Source organism: Anabrus simplex, chromosome 8 (assembly GCF_040414725.1).
Source record: "Anabrus simplex isolate iqAnaSimp1 chromosome 8, ASM4041472v1, whole genome shotgun sequence".
Lineage (NCBI taxonomy): Eukaryota > Metazoa > Arthropoda > Insecta > Orthoptera > Tettigoniidae > Anabrus > Anabrus simplex.
In genome coordinates this window covers 90,536,962-90,559,870 of record NC_090272.1, presented here as the reverse complement: position 1 = coordinate 90,559,870, position 22,909 = coordinate 90,536,962, and the positions used below count along the sequence as shown (strand labels likewise).

At 39.4% G+C, this 22,909-nt stretch overlaps 1 protein-coding gene across 3 annotated transcripts in view; it reads right to left on the bottom strand.

Moving 5' to 3' along the window:
• The window catches only part of LOC136878828 (nucleolar transcription factor 1-A), a 255,229-nt gene extending 233,080 nt beyond the window's left edge, over positions 1-22,149 (bottom strand). The window contains exons 1-2 of one of the 3 annotated variants that reach the window (XM_067152338.2): positions 22,085-22,149; positions 20,608-20,860 (exon numbers count right to left, since the gene is read on the bottom strand). In XM_067152338.2, the coding sequence (XP_067008439.1) occupies positions 20,608-20,854 (247 nt within the window). In that variant the 5' untranslated portion in view covers positions 20,855-20,860; positions 22,085-22,149. Of the gene's footprint in view, positions 1-20,607; positions 20,861-21,016; positions 21,170-21,365; positions 21,431-22,084 lie in introns of those variants that run through there. The other 2 variants (XM_067152337.2, XM_067152339.2) reach the window with 2 other exon arrangements.
• Positions 22,150-22,909: the final 760 nt, after the last annotated feature.

Genomic DNA, 22,909 nt, shown 5'->3' with positions numbered 1-22,909 from the left:
ATTCTAAGGCACATGCCGGAGAAAATAACCACAGATACGTATTATTTATGTGTAGTAATATACTGCCGTGCTCATAAGTTTGATATGAGGTTAATGTGAGCAGTATCGGGAAGAGAATTATGATGTTTTTGAACCTATATGCTTACGAGAACGTCGTATTCAAGCTCGGCGAGGCTGAGATATGAAAGTGAAGTGCAGTATAATAATAATAAACCTAGGCTACCCAATGACCAGATTGAATAACGAGGCCGATATCGTCCACATTTACGGTGAGTTGAAATAAACAGTAGCAGCTTGCGCCGTTTTGAGTAGATATTAAGGTAAAAGAAATGTTTTACTGCGACGTGGTAGACATTATGAAGAAGCTGAATAGAGATATTGATTGTATGCGGAGGAATCGCAGTAATTTAAAGCATAAATGTAATATGTTGTTGGAGATTTGAGATGTTGAATAGGTATTGTGTAAGTAAATGATTGAAGGAAATAGGTGCGAATTTATGCTTAGCTACAGTTATGTTGCGATTGAAAATGAGGCAAGCAGTGGAATTAAGGCCTAGATACGTGAATATATTAAGTGTAGCAGTGAGATTAAATGGTCTATTGGTCGAACTTATATGGAATATGGAGATAGATTGATCGTAATTTTCATGTATTTGAAGTTCATATAGAAGAGATATAGTCCCCTAGTAATATATTTGTCTCACATAGTGAACATACAGCACTGGAGCACGCGTTAACCTGAAAATGGTAAAATTAGTAGGCAGTCGAAGGAACCATTTTAATTGAAAATACACATAGTAATTAATTGCTCGGTACGATTCTGGCAGGTTATGACGGTTGAAGAACATGGAGATGGCACTCGTAAATGAAGATATTTAATTTTATTTTGGCACACATTTTTAATATATAAGGATGTTGGAATTAATATTTATGGTTAGGATTAATTTTTTTTAGATACTTAAAATGGCATTTTGAAGCCATAATTGGAAAGAGTTACTTATCTCATGCCATAAACAAGTCAATACGCAATTCCCAAACCAATCCCAAAGAATATTGCAAAAAGACCTAAAGGAAAGAAAGACCACTCCCTCCTTTAATAAAGAGTAAATCCTAATTGTCCCCATGATGAAATAAAATGATGAAATGTGGTCACGCAGCAAAATAATAATTGCCCAGATGAATTAAAGATACCTGCCCAATTTTAATTATGTTAATTCGTCAATGTTAGTTGTCAAGAAAAATAATATGTGATTTTCGAGTTTACTTTCCTCTATTACCAAAGATGATCATTATTTTTGTTAATTATAATATTGGCATGCTAATAAATTAGTTTTAAGATTATTTTAGCGTTTATTTTCAAACGTAGAGATAGGAAGAGTAGTTATAGGATATATTTAGACTGGTATTTCGGAATCATGATATTCAGAGGCTCATATTGATTCTACGGTAGGATTTTGGTGAAAATGAGTAACATATTGAAGTATACAACCTCTTCAACGGAACTTACGAAGGTAAATAGTATTTTTGAATATACATAGATGTTTTTACCCTGAGATATTGACGTAATATGGACGTGCAACCACCGCACTTGATTGGTATATCCATCCCCGATTTCGGATAGTTAATTAGCAACATTTAAGTGGAAATATTGCACGGGCAACATCATATTAAATTAGTACTACAACTTGAGGTGAAGTATGAGGAAGTACAGCGCGATGGTGATACCTATATTTTTATCAGTCCAACCTGGAACTTGGTAAGAATTAGGACTACGAGGCCACCAATAGGTAGCATTAAATTTGTTGCCCATACATGGGGCAAAGTGAAGAGAAAAATACTGTTGTCGCAGGTTGCACTACTGATACTCTGTTTTACATGTTTTATGATTTCATCCATCAATATAATAAACAATAATGGTGACAGTGCACTTCCTTGCTTGAGACTTTTTTTTTTTTTTTTGCATAAAATGTTTCAGTCACCACTTGTACACTGCTTTTACTCTCATGATACAACATTTTTATCTTGTTATTTAATGATTTTGGTACATTCCTTTTCAGTAGGCATTCCCATACATGTTTTCTCTGAACTGTATCATAAGCTTGTTCTAAATCCAAAAATACGAAGATGATTTCCTTGTTCTTTTCTAGATGTTTTTCCATTATCGTTTGCACTGTAAATATCAAGTCTATTGTTGATCTATTCGGTCTAAAACCATATTTTTCTTTCTCTGTGTTTCTATTTTATCCCTCAATCTTTTATCTATGACTCTCCATTATTTTTTAGCCCATGTGATAATAGGGTTATACCTCTATAATTTTCACATTTCTTCCTATTTCCTTTTTTGAACAATGGTACAATGTTTCCTTGTTGCCAATCTTCAGGTATCCTTTCATCCTTCCAAATGACATTGAGGGCGCGGTATAGCCACTGTAGTCCACTGCTTCCTGCTGCCTTAATCTTATCAGCAATTAATTTGTCTTTTCCACTTGTTTTACCTTTGGTAACAGCTTCCACTGCCCTTTCAAGTTCCAACCATGTTATCAGGTTCTCTTTTTCTCCATCTATTATTTCCATTTCCTAACTCCTCCTTCCTCCGAGCAGTCATCCTCATATTAAAGATTTTCAAAATTTTTGCAGTCACATTCTGAAGACCCTTTTCGGCATGTACTATGGATCTATCTTCTCTCTCTAATGCCTTGATTTTTTCTTCAGTTATTCTTTTTGATTTTATTACTCTGTATAATAGAGGTGAAAACTCGTATTGTGATTGCGAAGGAAGCATTTAATAAGAGCAGATTTTTTTGTGGGGGCATGGATAGAGACTTGAGGAAGCGATTTGTGAAGTGCTTTGTATGGAGCGTGGCATTGTATGGAGCTGAGACTTGGACATTGAGAAAAGATGACGAAAGAAGACTGGAAGCATTTGAGATGTGGATTTGGAGGAGAATGGAAAGTATACAATGGATAGAAAAAGTAAAGAATGAAGAAGTCTTGAGAAGAGTTGGGGAAGAGAAAGCACAATTGGATTGGTCATTGGATGAGGAGAGATTGCTTGCTTATAGATGCTATAGAAGGAACGGTAAATGGAAAAAGACAAAGAGGACGGAGAAGATATCAGATGCTGGACAGTATCAGGATAGAATACAAGTATGAGGAAACAAAGAGGGTGGCAAGAGACAGGATTGCGTGGAGAGCTGCCATGTGAAGACCTGCCATATGGCAGAACACTGATGATGATGTATAATAGTTTCTAATTTCCTTGACTATCTTGCTCAGTTTTGTTCGTAAACTCTCCCCAACATTTCTCCTTTTCTTCCTTGATACTCCCTGTGTTCCACATGTAACCTTTCAATCTTATTCTCATCCCTCTGATACGTTTTTTGCTTTTCCTTATCCATTTCTTTCTTCACCTTGTTCCTTTCTTTTATTTCTTTATTTATTTTGTCTGTCCACCACCACGTCTCCTTTCCCTCAAACTTTGCTTTTGTTTTCCCGCATGCCTCAATTGCTGCTTCCACAAATGTCTGTCTTAAATTGTCCCACCCTTCTTCTCCACTTCGTATTTCTGTGTTAGGCAACTTCCTTTTTATACAACCTTGGAATGCAATTCTTTTATCCTCCTCCTCCAATTCCCTAATCCTAATCTTTGGTTTCTTCTTCAGTACAATTTTAGGGATTTATACTTGTTTTAATTCCACAATCTGATCACCTTCCATACTTTCGTGGCGTATCTTCCCCATTCTCGGTCTGCTGTTATAAAATAGATGAGTGTTCCATACTGTCCATCCCAACTGTATCGGCTAATGTTATGACTATTCCTCTTCATAAACCATGTGTTCTTTATTATCAGGTTATTTCTGATACAAAATTCCAACAGTTTCTCTCCATCTTCATTTCTATTGCCATACCCATGCGGGCCCAGAACTTTCTCGTATCCCATTCTATAAAATCCCACACGGGCATTCAGATCTTCCATTAACATGATCCCATCTCCAACAATGTGTGTTTCCAGTTCATTGAGGAAATCATCTTTTTCTTCTACAATACATCCTGTCTGTGGAGTACTATCTTCAGTTCCTTCATTACATGTATGTGCATTATTATAATTCTTTCATTTACATACTCAACTTCAGTTATTGTTTCAACATTCTAATTCACTATAAATCCCACTCCATTTCTTTCCTCTTTACTGTTACCCATCCAGTATAAGGTGTACCGCTTTCTTAGTTTCTTCATTCCTTTCCCTTTAACTTCAATTAACCCAGGATGTCAAATTTTCATCTCTCCATTAGGTCAATTAATTCATTTTCCTTCCCATTCATTGTTAAAATATTTATTGTTCCAAATCGGGTTTTGTTCTCTGATCTAATACTTCCACGAACATTAGCATTACCATCATATTGTGCAACTGTAGCCAGAGAATTGTCAATTCCATTTCCATTTTTAAACTTCCATCCGAGTCTTGTATTATAGTTGAAAACAAGTACAAATTTACTCATCTGCTGACCTGCTAAGCCTAACACATCTGAGGATTTTCTTTCAGTGTTTACTCCCTTAGCCTTTGAAGATCCCTCTTCTCCACAAGGCAGTGGTTTCCTCTTCTAATTTTCCCCAGAGAGGATGGGTTGCCTCATCCACCATCTTTGCCATTCTGAAGGTCTCCTCTTCCTAAGATGCTGTTAAGGTCTTCACCCGTAAACCTGGGCATGGGTTCCACGTTACACCCCGTAAAGACTGGGTCCCTCTCTGAACTTAGCTCTCCTTCACACCGGCCTACTGATGTGAAGGATACCCACCCCTGCAACGTGGATGCACCAGACAAGAATTACTCAAGTGAAGGATAGGGGCGGTGACCCTGTCTCCCTTGAACCGGGTTAATGGTTGTGTATGATGCCACAACCAACGGCCATCAACCTCAAAAATATTAGAAAAAAAATTCAAAAAAATTAAGAGAGAATTTCAGAAAGATATAATCACCTCAACAGAAGAAAACTACCATAAAATCAATTCTAGAGATTACTATAAAATCTTGGTAGACAACTGAAGACATTCAACCCCACTACATTAATGTTGAAAAGTGAAGATGGAAAATGGTGCACAGTAATAAGGAAAATGCCGAAATTATGCCAAAGCATTCAATAAACTTTTGAACTGTGAAGAGCCCAAAGCACTTTTAAAAATTAACACAGACACCACAGCTTATGACAGTGTGCCCAGACAGTTGGTATAGGACATTTTAAGAAAAAAACAAATTAAAAGAGTGGAAATGCAAATGATAAAAGATATGTACAAAAATTGTGTTAGTAGTGTGAAGACTAGTATAGGAAAAACAAAACGGTTTAAAGTTGAAACTGGTCTTCGACAGGGAAGTGTACTATCTCCCATACTAATCATCATAGTCATGGATTAAATTCATAAGAACATTAAACAGTGATTGGGAAGATAGGCAACGAAAGTCACATTGTTTGCAGATGATATACAGTAGTGATATTGGGTGAGAATGAAACGGAAGTGCAAAAACAAGCAGATGTATGGAATAAAGTGATAGAAAAATTTGGGATGAAAGTAAGCACAGAGAAAAGTAAAACAATAGTGATGATAAGGCGAAGGAAGGAAGGAAGGAAGGAAGGAAGGAAGGAAGGAAGGAAGGAAGGAAGAGGAAAGATAAAACTGATTGGTAAAATTCTGGAAGTGGTTAAAAGTTTCAAGTACTTGGGAAGTGTGATCAAAGAAGATGGAAAGATAACCGAGGAAATTGGGAAAAGAATACAAGCAAACAACTTCTACCAGAATGTAAGGGGTATTTTTTGGAACCAAGATGTCCCGAAGAAATGTAAGAAAGTAACATACTAACCTATGCAGCTGGATCGTGGACTACAACAAAACGAGAGGAGAGTAGAATACAGGCAGCGGAGATGAAATTCCTAAGAGGTATGGAGGGCAAGACAGGAAAGGATACAATTAGAAATGAAGAGATAAGGAAAAGGACAGGAATCTTGAAACTTCATGACAGTACAGAAACAACAAAGCTAAAGTGGTATGGGCATATGATGAGAATGGGAGAAGAGAGAGAGTGAAAAAAAAAAAAGCTTTTTCAGAGTAGTTAACGGGTAAGAGACCACGAAAGAGGTGGACATATTCAGTGTGGGAGTGCATAGAGAACATGGGAAGAAAACCAAAAGATGTACTTCAAAAAGGAGAAGAGTGGTGTGGAGAGACAGGCTGCGATGGTGGTCCTTGATTCACAACCCGACCCGGGAAGCTGGAAACGGGAAATGACGTTGATGATGATGACAGACACCACAGTAAAAACCAAACCTGAATACCTAAACCCCCGAATATTCCAAGAGGTGGAAACAGCAGTCGAGGAGATGAAAAAATACAAGGCATGAGGAGAAGATCAAGTTTTTGCAGAAATGTGGAAATATTCCAGTGACACAATTCAAATCTCCCTACATATGGCTCTATTGAAAATATGGACAACAGAACATTTTCCCAAACACTGGACAACAGCTATCATCTACTCACTTCACAAAAAAAGAGATAAGAGCAATCCAGATAACTACAGAGGTATATATATCTCTCTTGGACTGTACATACAAAATATTTGCTAGAATCCTGTATGGCAGAATTAAAGAACAAATAGAGCAAGAATTAGGTAAATACCAAGGAGGCTTCAGACCTTGGAGAAGCTGTGCAGAACAAATCATCACATTAAAATTATTTATGGCATATTACAGAAAACAAAACAAACCTCTCGCAATAACGTTTGTAGACTTTAAGAAGGCATATGACTGTATTCATAGACCTTCAATATTGAAAATATTAAGAAATTTTGAACTGCACCTCAAACTAATCAAACTGATTGAACTCACCCCAACCAACACACAATCAAAATTCAAGTTCAGAGGGGAATTTTCTAAGCCATTCCTCATAAAAATTGGTTTAAGACCACTGCTATTCAACTGTGCTTTGGAATATATAATGAGGGAATAGTATAAGGATAACCCGAAAAACATCAAAATTGGAAAATAAAAAGACAACATAACCTTACACTATGTGGCTCTGTTATTCGTGCGGGCTTCAATTTCTTATCAAGTCTCATATTCACATTAACGATTGAAAAACTGAAATAAAACATACACTACGGGTAAAAACATGATCATAATTTGTTAGTCAAAACCTTAGTTATCTACATACAGGCCGGAAGATTTTATATGAATGTGCCGCCATCAACAAACGGGTGTACCGGTTGTATTAGTACACATGGACAGGAGGACGCGCACCGTTTATTTGCGATGCACGGAAAAGTCTCAGTGACGGCATATGACTTGTCAAGTGTTTTAGTCTCCTTCCTAGCGTATCTGTGGTGGACATGGGTAGGAGTGCAGAGTTAAGTACGGAGCTTAAGAACACTATACATCAACTGCCACTCCAAGGATTTTCATTACGAAAAATTGGACAGCTGGTCAATAGAACACATTCTACGGTTCAATATGTGGTTGATGAAGTTAAATAGAAAGGCACTAATAATAACACTCCAAGGAAACCCAGGAGAAAGTGTTTAACTGAAAGGAAAGAACACTTTTTGTTCAGCTGCTAAAGTCAGATCCCAAATTAAGTGCACCAGTATTGATGAAACTAACGGAAGAGCGACCTGGAAAGATCCTGTATTGGCATGGGTACTATGGAAAAATCCCTCGGAAAAGGCCATACGTAAGTAGAAAAAACAGACGGCTTAGACTGATATTCGCTAAGGAGCACATAAATAAGGAGAACGAATTCTGGAACGATGTTATCTGGTCTGATGAGACAAAAATAAACCTTTTCGGGTCAGATGGCATCAGCAGAATATGGAGAAAAATTGATACGGACAACGATTTGGCAAATACACTCCCAACTGCAAAATACGGTGGTGGGTCTGTAATGCTTTGGGGCTGTAAGTTATCCAGAGATGTGGGTAACAAATATTTCATTGACGGAATAAACAAGGAGGAATATTATGCAATCCTGAAGGCAAATGCGAAGAAGAGTGCCAAAAAAATGGGGATGCCACCTGTTTATATGTTCCAGCATGATAATGACCCAAAACACACTGCTGACATTAACAAGACATGGTCGATCTGGGACATTCCTAAGCTGCTTAGAAAACCTCTCCAGTCTCCGGATTTAAATCTCATTGAAGATCTTTGGGCTACGTTAAAGAGGAATATCCGTGGGCAACGTGCGCGTTCGAAGGAGGAACTTAAAAGTGTGTTTCTTCAGGAATGGCAGAAAATCAACTCTGACATGTGCAAGAAATTAGTGTATTCTATGCGGCGACGATATCAGGCAGTTATAAAGGCTAGAGGACATTCCACTAGATACTAACATGTTCCAGGAATCCTTTATTTTTTGTTTATTTCAAGTGTTCAATTTCCTTGTACGAATAGGAAAGATACAAGATTATGGGCGCGCTTTTCTTTATTAGAAACTGTAGGTTGTGTTAACATGGTTGCGAACAGATATAGTACGTATATGTTTTCTGAAGGCTTTGTTGAAGATATTTTCAATGAATACAATCCTTTTCAGTTTATTATTTTCTGACAGTGCGTTGAAGTACTAATGCAAACAGCCCGTACGAATAGAATAGGTACATACTGTATATTGTCTGGGATTTGCTGATGACCTTGCTCTCCTACCTAACAATGTTCAGGAAACTCAACAACAAATTAAATCACAACAGAAAATAGCAAAAAAATTTGGCCTCAATATATCCTCTGGGAAAACAAATCATGTTAACTGACCCACCACTCACAAAGAAAATCGAAGTAGGAGAACAAGAAATCAAAATTGTAGACAAATTTAAATACTTAGATGAAATTATAACATACAACCTTAACGAAAAGCAAACATGGCATAATAGAATAAACAAATTAATCAAAGCTCAGTATGTCACCAAGAACACATACAACAAAAAAAGGCCTCTCAAAAGCGACAAAATTAAAGCATTATAAAACAGTCATACAACCAGAAATATCATATGCTAGTGAAACCATTTTCACAAGAACTAATACTGCAGCAATAGACAGGATACTCAAAAGAAGAAGAAACAGAACATTTATCAACAAAAAATACCAAGAAAATGGACACTGGAGTCTAGTTTCTAATGAAACAGTCTACAAAGAAATAGAACCGGTAATGAGCAATATAAGAATAAAACTAATCTCATTCTTTGGTCACCTAATTAGAACACCTGAAAATAGAATCAGCAGGATGATAATAGAAAAACTGTGGAACAGTAAGAGTAATATTAAGTGGATTACAGAAATCAAAGAAGATATGAAGGAACTACAAATCACAGTAGAGGATTTAAAAAACAAGACCCCCCCCAGAATCAAGACACTCAAAAACATAGACACCAGACTACAGACCAAGATCAACACACAAACCATGGAAAGAGCGATTTCAGATGAGGAGAGAAAATCAAGATCCGAGAGAATGAAGAAGTACTTGGCTGAAAGAAAATAGAAAAATCCACTGTATAATTGACTTAAGTGGTCCAATAAAGGCCATAAAATGTAAAGTAAGTAAATAAATAAATAAATGTTTTAAGTACCTTATAATAAATATTAGTTTCATCAGACTGAAGAACCTAACAGTTGACTGAGTCAAAACTGAAAAGAAATGGCTTCCACCATAATAAACTTATTTCAATTGACAGTGTAGCTGATGTCGCATTTCATTTGTGCCGCACGATATAGTTCTGAGATCATAGTGTGTGGGTCACTTTCTTGCAAGCTGCGATCCACCTTAAACAAAATCCCGCTTGTGGCACTTTTCCTGCTGTCACTCCCTTCAACTCAAGTACAACGGCGATCGGATAATGAAATGGCGTATGGCTTTTAGTGCCGGGAGTGTCCGAGGACATGTGCGGCTCGCCAGGTGCAGGTCTTTTGACTTGACGGCCGTAGGTGATCTGCGCGTCGTGATGAGGATGAAATGATGATGAAGACGACACATACACCCAGCCCCTGTGCCAGCGAAATTAACCAATGATGGTTAAAATTCCTGACCCTCCCGGGAATCGAACCCGGGACCCCTGGGACCAAAGACCAGCACACTAACCATTCAGCCATGCAGCCGGACGGCGATGGGATAAGGATGGTGGAGGCAGGTTTCCGGGTGAAACTGGAAGCCTCTAGTTCGGACCTGCACATTGGCAGCAGATGTGTGATGGTTGTCTTTCTGAGACCCCATGACTACTCAGCAATTTGCTCCTGCATCTGTGTTTGGGCAGGTCTATTTAGGATCATTGCTGTCCGCGCTGAATGGGGAAGGCCCCAGAAAATGTGGGCTGAACATCGGTAGTCACACGCTCAGCCGGTTGGGAGGCTGCACCCAGCGGGTCACCCCTTATGCGGTCGAAAAACAGATTACCAAAACTTTGATTATAGGAACCTGGAATGTTCAAACTCTCTTGATTTGAAAGGCAATAACAGACCTGAGAGAAGAACAGTGCTTGTCACCCATGAGCTTGGACGAATGAACATTGATATTGCTGCCTTAAGTGAAACCAGACTGTCCAGCGAAGGTAAACTTACAGAGTTCAGCTCAGGCTACACAATCTTCTGAAAGGGAAAAGATGAGGGAGGCAACCACATTCATGGTGTGGGATTCGCTGTGAAGACCACATTGGTGAATGATTATCAGCTAACTCCAACCGCTGTCAGTGAAAGAATTATGACTCTCCGAATCCCACTCTCTAGAGCCAAATCTCTCTGCATATGCTCCCAACTTGGATGCTGATGTAGAAGCTAAAGACCAATTCTACAACCTGCTGAGCACTATCATCACCAAAGTACCACCAAGAGACAAACTGTAATGCCAATGGTCTACTGCTCCTTGGTTTGTGTGTTGACCATGAACTCTTCATTACTAGTACTCAGTTCCACTTGCCTAATCACTAGAAGACCACTTGGATGCATCCTTGCTCAAAGCACTGGCACGTCCTTGACTATATCATCACCAGACAATGTGATAAAAAAAGATGTCCTTGTTACAAGGACCTCAAGAAAAGTCGATGACTGCTGGACAGATCATAAGCTCCTTTTTTGCCAGTTGAGAATCTCAATCTGTCTCAAACCAAAAAGATCCATCCACAACCTGCCCAGAAAGAAATCTGATACGGTACTTCTAAATTTCAAACTGAATCCATTGCTACAGATTACAGAAATGCAATCTCAAACAAACTGGCTAGTCATCCAATCAGCAGTCCTATAAGGAGACCCAATACGCCCAATACTATTCAACGTGCCAACTGCAGATATTGTGGAGATGATCATAGCTGACAATGTACCAGTAGTAATATACATGTATGCAGATGACATGGTCATCGGCTCCAGTAACAAAGAAGAACTACAAAAATCATTCGACAGACTACAAGACTGGGCTAAGCAGAATTACTTCAATATAAACAGAAGCAAAACCGTGCAAATGATATTCAGAAAGGGTGGCAAAATAGCCAAAAAGGATATCATACAATATGGAAAAGAAGAACTCACGGTAGTCAACCACTATAACTACCTAGGAATACGACTACAATCAACAAGAACATCGTTCAAAATGCATGTAAAAGAGAAAGCGTTAACAGCAATCAGAGCCTTTCAGGACATCTCACACCCAGAACTATTAGATCTCAAGACGGCATTATTTCTTTTCAATACTAAGATAACGCCCATAATCACATACGGGATTCAATTAATATGGAATAATCTAACAACTGCAAACCTGGCAGTCATAGAAAGAGTGAAAGCAAGCTTCCTCAAACGCACTCTGTGCGTGTCAAAATTCACACAAACGAGACTGGTATATGAACTGGCAAAGGAATCTTTCTATATAGAGGATATCAAATCCAAACTAGGACTTCCATACACGATTGCATCAGAGAAACATATAAGAGATATGAAAAGAGATCAAGTATTTGGGAAGATTTTTACAGCACTGAAGCCATGATGAACAGAGCTTGGACGATGGCAAACTATGAGCTCAGGCATATGGTAACCCGTTACGCGGTCAATGGCCTCCATCATAAAATATGCGTGATCAAGTCATTCCATACGCCAGGTGATAAGTGTAAATGTGAACTTTGCAACAAAACATGTACAAGATACCATCTACTCAGTAGTGCAAAAAGAGTGAAATCTCTCATAGAGTACAGCAAGGAGAACAAACTATTTAAAAATGCACAAATGTGCGCATTTGTTATATTATTATAATAAATAGTAGTATTGATTAGGTGGAAAGTCCGATCTTTATACTTGTGATCATTGGAATTATCAATACGGGACATGAAGCTAATAGATTATGATTATAATGCCATTTATGGCAGTCGCGAACAGAGTGACCCTGAGAACCGATCCCAGTGGAACACCATTTTCCTTAACATGATATTGCAAATATGCCCTGCCTACTCACGCATAGAATAGATGGAGGGACAAAAAAATTTGCAATAAAAACTGGCAAGTTACCTCAGAATCTCTACTGATGCAGGACTGAAAGGATGCATTTTTGCCACCACCTAATGCTGTTTTAGGAGAAATACGTCCTGGATAAAACTCTCCAGGTATACCAAACGGACAGCGGTAGAGCGGGTGGCTCGGAAACCATATTGGTACTCGGACAAAAGTCCTCTTTTCTCCAAACACCACACAAGTCGGCAATTCATCATCCTCTCAAATAGTCTGCACAGACAGTTAGTGAGACAAATAGGTCTGTAAATTCCTGCATACTTAAAATATTTGTCAGGCTTGAGGAGAGGAATTACTCGCCACTGTGATGGAAGTTCACCCACTATCAAGATTTGGTTGAATACCCAAAGGAGATATAAAAGCCTACAATCGCTGAGATGTTTCAACATCAGGTTAGGGACATTATCTGTTCGGGAAGCCGTGTCCTTGTAAAGCACAAAGCCGCTGCAGAGTTACCACCCTGTAAAGGGCACGTTGGAGTCCTCTGAAACTTGAGTGGCAAAACTAAGATGATGACGTTCTGCCTCCCACTTCAGAGCCAGGAAATCACAATGGTAATTCCCGGAACTAGATACATCTGCGAAATGACTTGCTAGATGGTTAGCAACCATGGGTGGATGAGTGAAGATACTACCTGCAATGAAAATTCCGGTACTGAGGATGATCCTTGTACACCCAAAATATATGTAAGTTTAGTGCACACTTGACATGATGTATGCAACATCATGGACGAAACCATCTGTACCAAGAAGCTTTCTTACCATGTCAAATAAGAAATCGTGCCTTAGCTTGAAATGTTTAAACTGCTACCAAGTTGGCCACAGTAGGCTGCCTACAATGAGATTGCGACATCATTCTTTTATAGCCGCTGCAATTTCTTAGTTCCATCAAGGAACGAGTTTTTGTCGAGGAGTCCCAGAAAAAGATGAAAGGGACTCCTCAGCAGCAGAAAGAATAACTTGTATGATGTATATAAGTTATATCGGCATCTACGCTCCGGCTGTTCACATCATTGAAGACAGTTTAAGCAAGTTTAAGAATCCTTAGGGGAGGAGCCTCGATGGATTCCTGTTTCAACAAAGTAAGGATAATTGGGGAAATGGTCACTGTCACACACGTAATCGTGTACATCCCACCAAATCAGGGGAACCACCACACAGCTGCATAGGACTAACGTCAATGTGGGAGAAGGTGCCGTGCTCTGCGCTGAAATGTGTTGGTTCCCCTGTATTTAAAATTAATAAATCCAGCCCTCTTATTAATTTTTCCAACTCCCTTCCTCTGGGGCAAGGCATTTCAGAGCCCCATAATGGGTAATGGGTGTTACAATCACTCAATAAGAGGAAACAAGGTGGGAGCTGATCCATAAGATAAATTACATCATTGATATTAAGGGGCTGGCCTGGTGGGAAATAAACATTCCAAACTGTAGTTAGGACAGGCAACGATACACGTACCACTACTACCTCCAGCTAGGTTCTTAATGGAACCATTTTGCTATAGATGTCAGGGCAAGTGAAAATACCAATGCCACCGAAAGCCCGGCTGGTATAATCCCGTTACGTCAAATATAGTCCACAATTTCCCGGACCGTATGATGGCCAGGTCTGAGATTAGTTTCTTGAAAATAGACTATACTCGCTGCAAACTGACTGATTAGTTGGCACAGCTCAGTAAGATGCTTGTCATAACTGTTACAATTCCACTGTAACAGTGCCAAAGTGTTGACTACTAAAACATGTTAGGTTTTAAGCAGCGAGACACTTTCTAACCTACTGTACACTAACATTTCCATCCAAATATGGACATACAGAGGCTCGACAAGCATCTGGACGAGGTGATGTCGACCTGAGATTTTTGGATGCCTTTTGGGAGCATGGTTTCCTCCTACGAGGGGAGCAGTCAGGTTTAGGAGCAGATGGACCTGCTGGTGCTGATTCATACCCTCCACATCAAGGGCAAGATTGCCCTTTCACAGGAGAAGTAGGGGAGTACTGGTAAGGGAGCTCCTCTTCCCTGGCTTCTTTTCTTGTTTAGACGGAAGTGAATTACCAGCCCCGGTCGACAGTGCCGCCGACCTCTTGGGGGAAGCCAGTCTTCTTCCCCTGTAGTGCCAGCTTAGGATCGCCAGCCAGCACAGGCTTCTTTGTGGTCAAAGGTTGGCTGGTCCCCAACCTCAAGCTTTTACTCTTTGTGGATTTGCTCACAGGAGCAACAACCGCCTAGGGCGCAGCGATCTTCACAGGTGCTGCTGAAGTAAATTACGAACCTGGTAGACTCTGTGCTACCCTGCTGAAGTCTAGGCAGTTGGATTCACAGAACTGAATTTACGCGTCTTGATCTCCTAGATCTTCTCACTGAGATATACCGGACAGTTCTGATCTCGAGAAAAATTAAGACCAGGGCAGTAAATGCACTATATGGAGATGTATACTCTTCCATGTTATGAGAACCTCTTCCACAGGAACCACAGACAGACAGATTCTAACGAGATACGATGTATCCGAATCTTTGGCATTGAACGTACCGCATCGTAGGTGGGACGTACGGCCTCATATTGCAACAGGAGGTTGTAACCTGGACTTTCTCTGGCAACACTGACAATTTGAAGGAGACAATGAACACACCTGTGGCAACCTCTTCACTGGTGACTTCGCTGTGTAATGCGCCGGAAGTGTCATGCCATGGTGCTTCATGTCATCTATCATTTTTTTTTTTTTTTTTTTGCTTTACATCGCACCGACACAGATAGGTCTTATGGCGACAATGAGACAGGAAATGGCCAGGAGTGGGAAGGAAGCGGCCGTGGCCTTAATTAAGGTTTGCCTGGTGTGAAAATGGGAAACCACGGAAAACCATTTTCAGGGCTGCTGATAGTGGGGTTCGAACCTACTATCTCCCGAATACTGGATACTGGCCGCAATTAAGCGACTGCAGCTATCGAGCTCGGTGTCATCTATCAATCGTGGTGGAAGTTGATTCCACAAACCACCCTGGGCAGACTGTAGACATTTGTTTCCAGCCATGCCCAGAAACATCCTCCCCGAATGCCACCTACTCTGATCAGGGGACTCTGTAGCCGAATCAAACTGCCAAGGCAATACTCACCTGGTCGTAGCAGGTACTGCCCGGGGTCTGATGTTAGACGATGTCTAATATGGGCTGACTGAGGCAGCAATGAGCAATAGGACTCCCTTCCTCAAACCACCTGCAAGAGGTTGTACCCCAAGTGTATACAGAGTAATAAGTATACATTAAAAATATAAAAATAATTATTAATAATAATATGTCCCCCTGGCATTTGGCTGTGAGGGGACCTGTGTTGTCAAGCAGACACTACTGCTGTGTACATGGCACTCCCACCCAACTGGACTCTTAGGATAACCATTGGGCTTTCGAGCATAATCACACACGCACATTAAAATTTTGAATCGGTCTACAACTAACCCTCAAGAAAAAAGAAAGAAAGGGGACCAATGGTCACATGACCCTTTTAGTCGCCTTCTACAACAGGCAGGAATTATCTGTGGATGTATTCATCTCCTCCCATCCAAAGGGAGTACAACACACGCTACCAAAGCCACAACCCATTTCCGCACCTAGGTCGCCGTCGCCCCTTTTAGTCGCCTCTTACGACACACAGGGAATACTGTGGGTGTATTCTTTATATACATCCTCCACAACCAGGGGGCGAAGTGGAAAGGATGGTAAATAAACTCCATTGTCATAAAGCAGCAGGAAAAGATTAAATTAGACCTCAAACGGTAAAGTACAGTGGGAAGACAGGGATGAGATGGTTTCATAGAATAATAAGATTAGCATGGATTGTTAGTAAGGTACCTTCTGATTGGACAAAAGCTGTAACTGCATCATCTATCAGCAAGAGAACAGGAAGAATTGCAGCTACTATCGAGGTATCTCACTGATTAGTATACCAGCCAAGGTTGAAAAGAAGTTGGATGAAAACCGGTGTGGTTTCAACCACAGAGGAGCTGTCAGGATCAGAATTTCAGTATGCTCCAGGTAATTGGAAAATACTACGAGAGGAATAGACAGTTATGTTTATGTTTTGTAGATCTAGAGAACTCTGTTAAGAAGGAAGCCATACTTCCCAGTGTCGACTCAGTTAAATGTAACTTAAAAGCTCTTCAGTATGTCGAACACACAAGTTAAATATAAATATTATACTACAACAAACCTGTAAAAAAAACATTATCAAACAAGGGATAAAAATACACACTATTAAACAGAATGACATGTTTCGTTCTGAAAAGAACATCATCAGGTTCTATCAAGTCACACTCAAATGTATGTGTATGTTTGGTAATCAGCCCGAAGGCTGGTTTGATCCTCTGCAGCTTCGCCAACAGCTGTCATAAATAGCCTAGGCGTCACTGAAGAGGCGTACTAGGGAAACGAGGAGTGAGGTAGTTTCCCGTTGCTTTCCTCACCGAGCCAGCAGTCGCTCTTACATATCAGTCTGCCAAGCCCACTGAAATGTATGCACCAACTGACCCTATGAGCGATATTTTCACACCATTCATAACAGGGACTGGCTGCATAAGGAATGGTATTACTAGCATCACTCATACCTCAGTCACTTTCATATTGTCAAAGCCAAGGATGAGACTGTGACAGGTCAATGAAAGTAACAAATTTGATATAGCCCATACCAGAAGACATAGTGCACTGTAAACACTACATCTCACCAGCAAAGGCATCACACTCAAATATGTATTTAAAAATAATATTTATGTTTATCACTGTTTAAACCTTTGACCCCCAGCCTCACACGCGGTGTCCATGTCCTATACCGCCAAGGCCTAATGTGCACTTTTTACCTTGCAGTAAATTATTCACAATAACTTTTGTTCAATTTATGTGAATTGGACGGGCATTTTTTCCCTTTACCACCTTGACTAGTACTAATCTTGCTGCATACGGAACAGTCGTGTTCTTTTTTTTTTCCCCGGTAAAAGAGTACAGGGTTTGTTGACGGTAATGCTTCGGGCATTTTATTGATGTAAATTAAAGCACCTTTATTTTATAAATCTTCATTTTATGAAGAGATAATTCAAAAAAATATTTTCTCTTTGAAAAAAAAATGTCATGATCAAAAACGTTAAGAAAAAATCTTTTTACTTTCAAACACTGCATTATTTTACAAATGTGGTGTTTCCTATGCCATATATATAAAAAATAGTGCTTTATGTACAATATTACAGTTACAATACTATTATTATTACATGAACGTGAAATTTGCTAATCTTACACCTATGCAAATGGCTGCAGTTCCTGGTTTAAGTACAAAATGAATACTAATGTCTATTTCACACAAAATGAACACTCAAAATATCACTTTTTGCCTTAAAAATATGATACAAGAAACTATATAAGCTACTAATATTTACACATGTTTATGACGTGCTCTAGCAAATGTGCTTAGAGAGGCACAAAGGGTGTACACCTTTCTTACACTGTTTATAAATGTATCTGGTCTTTTTCCTTTTACCACTAATTTTGCTGCATACGGAACAGTAAGCAAATCGTTTCTCATACAAAGAAAAATCAATAAATTTATTGCAAATTAAGTTTACATTTCTTATTTTCCTTGTATTCATTAGGTTGAACCACTTTATTTCTTGTTTCAATTTAAAAGAAGATAACATGGAAAATCTAAGATATGCATTTGGAAACTTACTATATGTATTTGCGTATGATGCCACTAGATGGTGTATGTAAACAACAGTGCGAGTCTAAGCATGCCCCCAAGTTCAGTGTGTGAGTCAGAGCGTCACAAAATGGAAGTCAACAAGCAGGAGCGACAATCGTATAATAAAATAGTTCTACGCAGCAGAAATGCATTGTTGACGTTCTGGCCGATTTTGGCTCTGTCTGGTGGTTATGTGCTGAAACATAGACATCCAACCAATCCCAAGCTGCCATTCATATCAACTTATATCGGCAGAGTGCGATCTCGAAACCTAGTTGCCTAGTATTAAGTGTTGAATATGAGGAAAGGACCATTAAGGACGACACAAACACCCAGCCCCAAGGCCTGATATATTAATCATTTACGATTAAAAACCCCTGACCCGGCCGGGAATCGAACCCGGGGCCGCCGGGTGATACGCGGACGCATGTCTCAGTGTAGTTTAGGAAAGTCAATTGGCTAGAAAGTGACTCTGAGATCAGTGGAGTTCCCTTTTTTTCTTTTTTCTTTGCGTCGCCCTGACACAAATATGTCTTACGGCGCCGATGGGATAGGAAAGGCCTAGGGAATGGAAGGAAGCGGCCGTGGCCTTAATTAAGGTACAGCCCTGGCATTTGTCTGGTGTGAAAATGGGAAACCACGGAAAACCATCTTCAGGGCTGCCGATAGTGGGGCTCGAACCCACTATCTCCCGATTACTGGATACTGGCCACACTTAAGCGACTGCAGCTATCGAGCTCGGTGGAGTTCCCTTTGAGCCAGCCATTAGCAGTGAGTGATGTGTTATTTCCTCATTGTCTTTTATTCTTACTAATGTATTGTCGGATTTTGTTAGTAAGTGTAGTTATTGTGAATTTGTTTCCAATCTCAATTCTTTAGCTTTTCTGACTATGGTATTACATTTTACGAGGGCTGGTTATCGCGGTCGTATTGCTTCAGCTGTTCTCGAGGCAGTAGCGCGGTGGCAACACAGGTGAGGCGATGCTCATTTGTTTTGCGAAATGTCAATTCAGAAGTAAAGCCGTGCGGAGTATAACAATCCTCATTAACACAAGGGCAGGCCACATTTTTGGATCAGAAGCTGTCGCCTGGGAATACGCCGTCCCAAATTTAGCACTGTTTCATCCTCCCCCCCTCCCGAGACCTTTCCTGAACATGAAATCCTTATATTTTCAAAATAAACTGCAGGGCCAGGACACTTGAAATATATTTAGAATTATAAAGAAAAGCGACACCATTCCTACAACAATAGTAATTCTGGGTTACGTGAACGAATTGGAGCCACAAAACAGCACTATAATATGTGTTCCAAATGGAAGATGATAATTGCTTTTACTCAAAGTGTAAAATCTACAGTAAATTAAGAAATAGTACGAAATATTTTACTTTTAGAGAATAATATGGATACATACTTTATTACCTTACAACTACTTTTCCTGTTACGTCACAGCGCTTCCGTATGTGTTTTGTTTGACTAACACTTTTGTGTGTGATGTCTTTGGTCACCGATGTTTTTTAATTAATTAGGTACCGTTTTCTTCATGTTGCTCATTCGTTTTTTGCCCTAACTAATTCATTAAGTGATATATTTATTGGTCCAGGGATCATGCTATTTTCCTTTCAACAAAAACCGCGCTAGTCATACGGACAAATATAATGAGAATTCACAGACATAGCACTCCCGTTCGTGGGTGCTCATCCTGCACCTCAAGAAAGAAACAAAAGACGGCACGAGCAGCAGAATGCAACATAAGGAAATCCTGTCTATAGCCCGTAAGCACATATACATATTTCTCTAGTAACGACGGTATTTCTTAATTCACCGCAGATTTTACACTTTGTTTGAGTAAAAAATATTATCTTCCATTTGGGACAAATATTACAGTGACATTTCATGGATCCGATTCGTTCACATAACCAATGAATAGGTCTTGCAATTTTCATCAAATATGCTCACTGTCCTCACTAAAGAAGGTAATTATATCCTCTACGCTTTTCACCTCCATCTTTCACTTTGAACTGTCTGTGCTAGTCGTCATGGACAACGATATTCAGTATTCAGATACAGAACTTGACATTCATTGGTGCCAGGCCTGGACCCAAAGAGAGAGGTAACAAAAGACAACATGATGAGCAAGCTCAATGCCACAGAGGAAAGCCGTGTCTGCAGCAAAATAGTCGTCGTACTTACATATATTTCTGTTTTATTAATCATATTTATTAAGTGTCACCGAATTTGATCTTGCTTTACCCAGAGACAAGTACTATCTTTTATTTAAGACAGAAATAATCATGAAAGTTGGATACAATTTGTTCATATAATTAAATAAATACATTCACTACATACACAAATAATACATAAACAATTTTAAATCATGCTCTTACCTTCATTTCGCACTACTGGTAGACTCTGGTTGGTATGTATGTCCTCTTCCTCTATGTCAACATCTTCAATTTTCAAGTCTGTTTCAACCAGTTCTTGCTTGCTCTTTGAATGTTTTCTAGAATTAGTTTTCAAATTGGCAACTCCTCCATCATTACTAGTCCCTGCACCATCAAACTTGGTCTTTTTCTGAATACTTGGTTCACTGGTCTCAATGCCAGGAGGGGGGCGTTTCTTCTTTGACACCATTGTATCCTGCACATTGAAGTGCAATTAAAAATATTAATAATAAGGCATTGGCACAATCTCTCTGCTTGAAATATGTCAAGGTAAGAAACATTTTTCACCTTAAAACTCTTATATATTAAAATTGGAATGTATTTATTTGAGGTAGTTCAATGGTATACGTACTGTAGCTGTAACTGCCTCTACAAGTGAAATTTCATCTTAAGACGTTCTGAATAATATTACCTAAGGAGGTAGGCCTAGTAGTTCTATATATCAAAAAATAACTCAAAGATACATTTCCAGAATGAAACTTAATTTGGATTTTATGTTGACAGATCTAATAAGAAAAATGAAAGCAGAAAATCAAATGTCAATTTATTTATAAACTTAATTAATGAAACTCATACTAATAATGTCCTAGACCTAGCTTTCCGCTGGCACTATGGCGTTTAGTGCATGAAAACTTGTAACTTTTAGAAATATGTTCTGAATTTGATGATGCCAGAAAATAAACAGAATATTTCGGCCATACCCCTTCATCTACAGTCATCCGAAGCACGTTTTGACAGGCCGTAGTTGACAACTAACCCGCCCAGCGGTACGCGTCTATCCCAGACTGAAAGCACCGATAACGCCGGATCAGCCCGGGTAAAACAGCTTACTAAGCCCCGAGACACGCAAGCAGGTTCAAGTCCGAGACAAGCCGAAGTTGTCGACCCGCATCGAACGCTCGGTAGCCCAGTCGCAAAGCCTGTCTCTAGCCCTGCCTCGGTAGGGGCCGAGCACAAACGACATGGCGGCCGTAACACCTTCATTCGCGGAGCTACAACGATGACTCTGCCCGGACGCAACAACCTCCGCTTCCCGACTGCAGTACACTCTATTTCGCAGAGTTTTACTCGTATCTTCCTCTAAAACGCAGTAAAACTAGCCATAACATGTGCCTCATGGTTGGAACAACAATATTAAGCAAAATAATGAAGAAAATGAGCAGGATGCAGCCCCTACATTACAAACCAATGTCCCGCACATTACAGAAATTGTTGGCGGACACTACAGCCTCGATCGTGGGTACCGCAGCCATCTTGCCCGTACGAAGGAAATCCAAGTATTATTACGTAAATCTACCCATTATCACAAATAACTACACAAATATTCCACAAAAAGACACGGCATACGATCAACAAGCAAAATTAAGGATTGCTTGCCGATGAGCACAAAGAGATTGATGCAGGTTAAAAACATACGCACCTCTCAATAACACCACAACAAAACGCTGTTGTCACCACGTGTGCCTGAGCACGAGCATCCAATTTAGCCAACGTTATATCATTAAAAGTACGCAATTATATTTTAAACGTCCTACATTTCTCCGTCATGTCTCTTAAAATAAATAATAAGTCACTCAATACACTAAATATACTACTCAAATATATGCATTCAATGCCACTTTTGGATGGCATTTCTCTAAAACGGGATATGACGTTATTGTCAATTTTATTCAATGTTGGCATTCTTGATAGTGCTTTTGAGTGGCGTGTGCAATTGGTCTGCTTTTTTTTTTTAAACTGTCATATGGTGCGGTGGTGGGGAGGGGAGTGACATTATTAGAGAATCCCTCATTCTCTTTGAAGAATTCTATTCAGAGAAAATACTTGAAACAACGAATAACTGAAAGAATTTTGTTATTTCTGTAGCATTCGTACAAATATCTGAGATAAAGTACCAGTATAAAGACATTCCAGCTGATTTTTACGACGATAACACCATTTCTTTAATCATCAGTATTATGCTGTATTCTATCAATCAGCTGATAATGTTATTACTCAAAACTTCTTGGGAAGAAAGTTGATAAGTCCTTTAAAGAATGCTGCCTAAAGTAAGGTCAGGGTCGATTTTTATTGTTATTAATGCCGAGATATTGAAATGAGCATTTAAGCGTGTTGTATTCATGGGATTGTTCATGTCAAAGGCAAATTGGATTGAGGGGTGTTAAAATATCCACGATTTTGCCATACATAACTTACCCTACTCAACCCATGTAACTGCCTGAAAGTGCTGTTACCTGCTTTATTT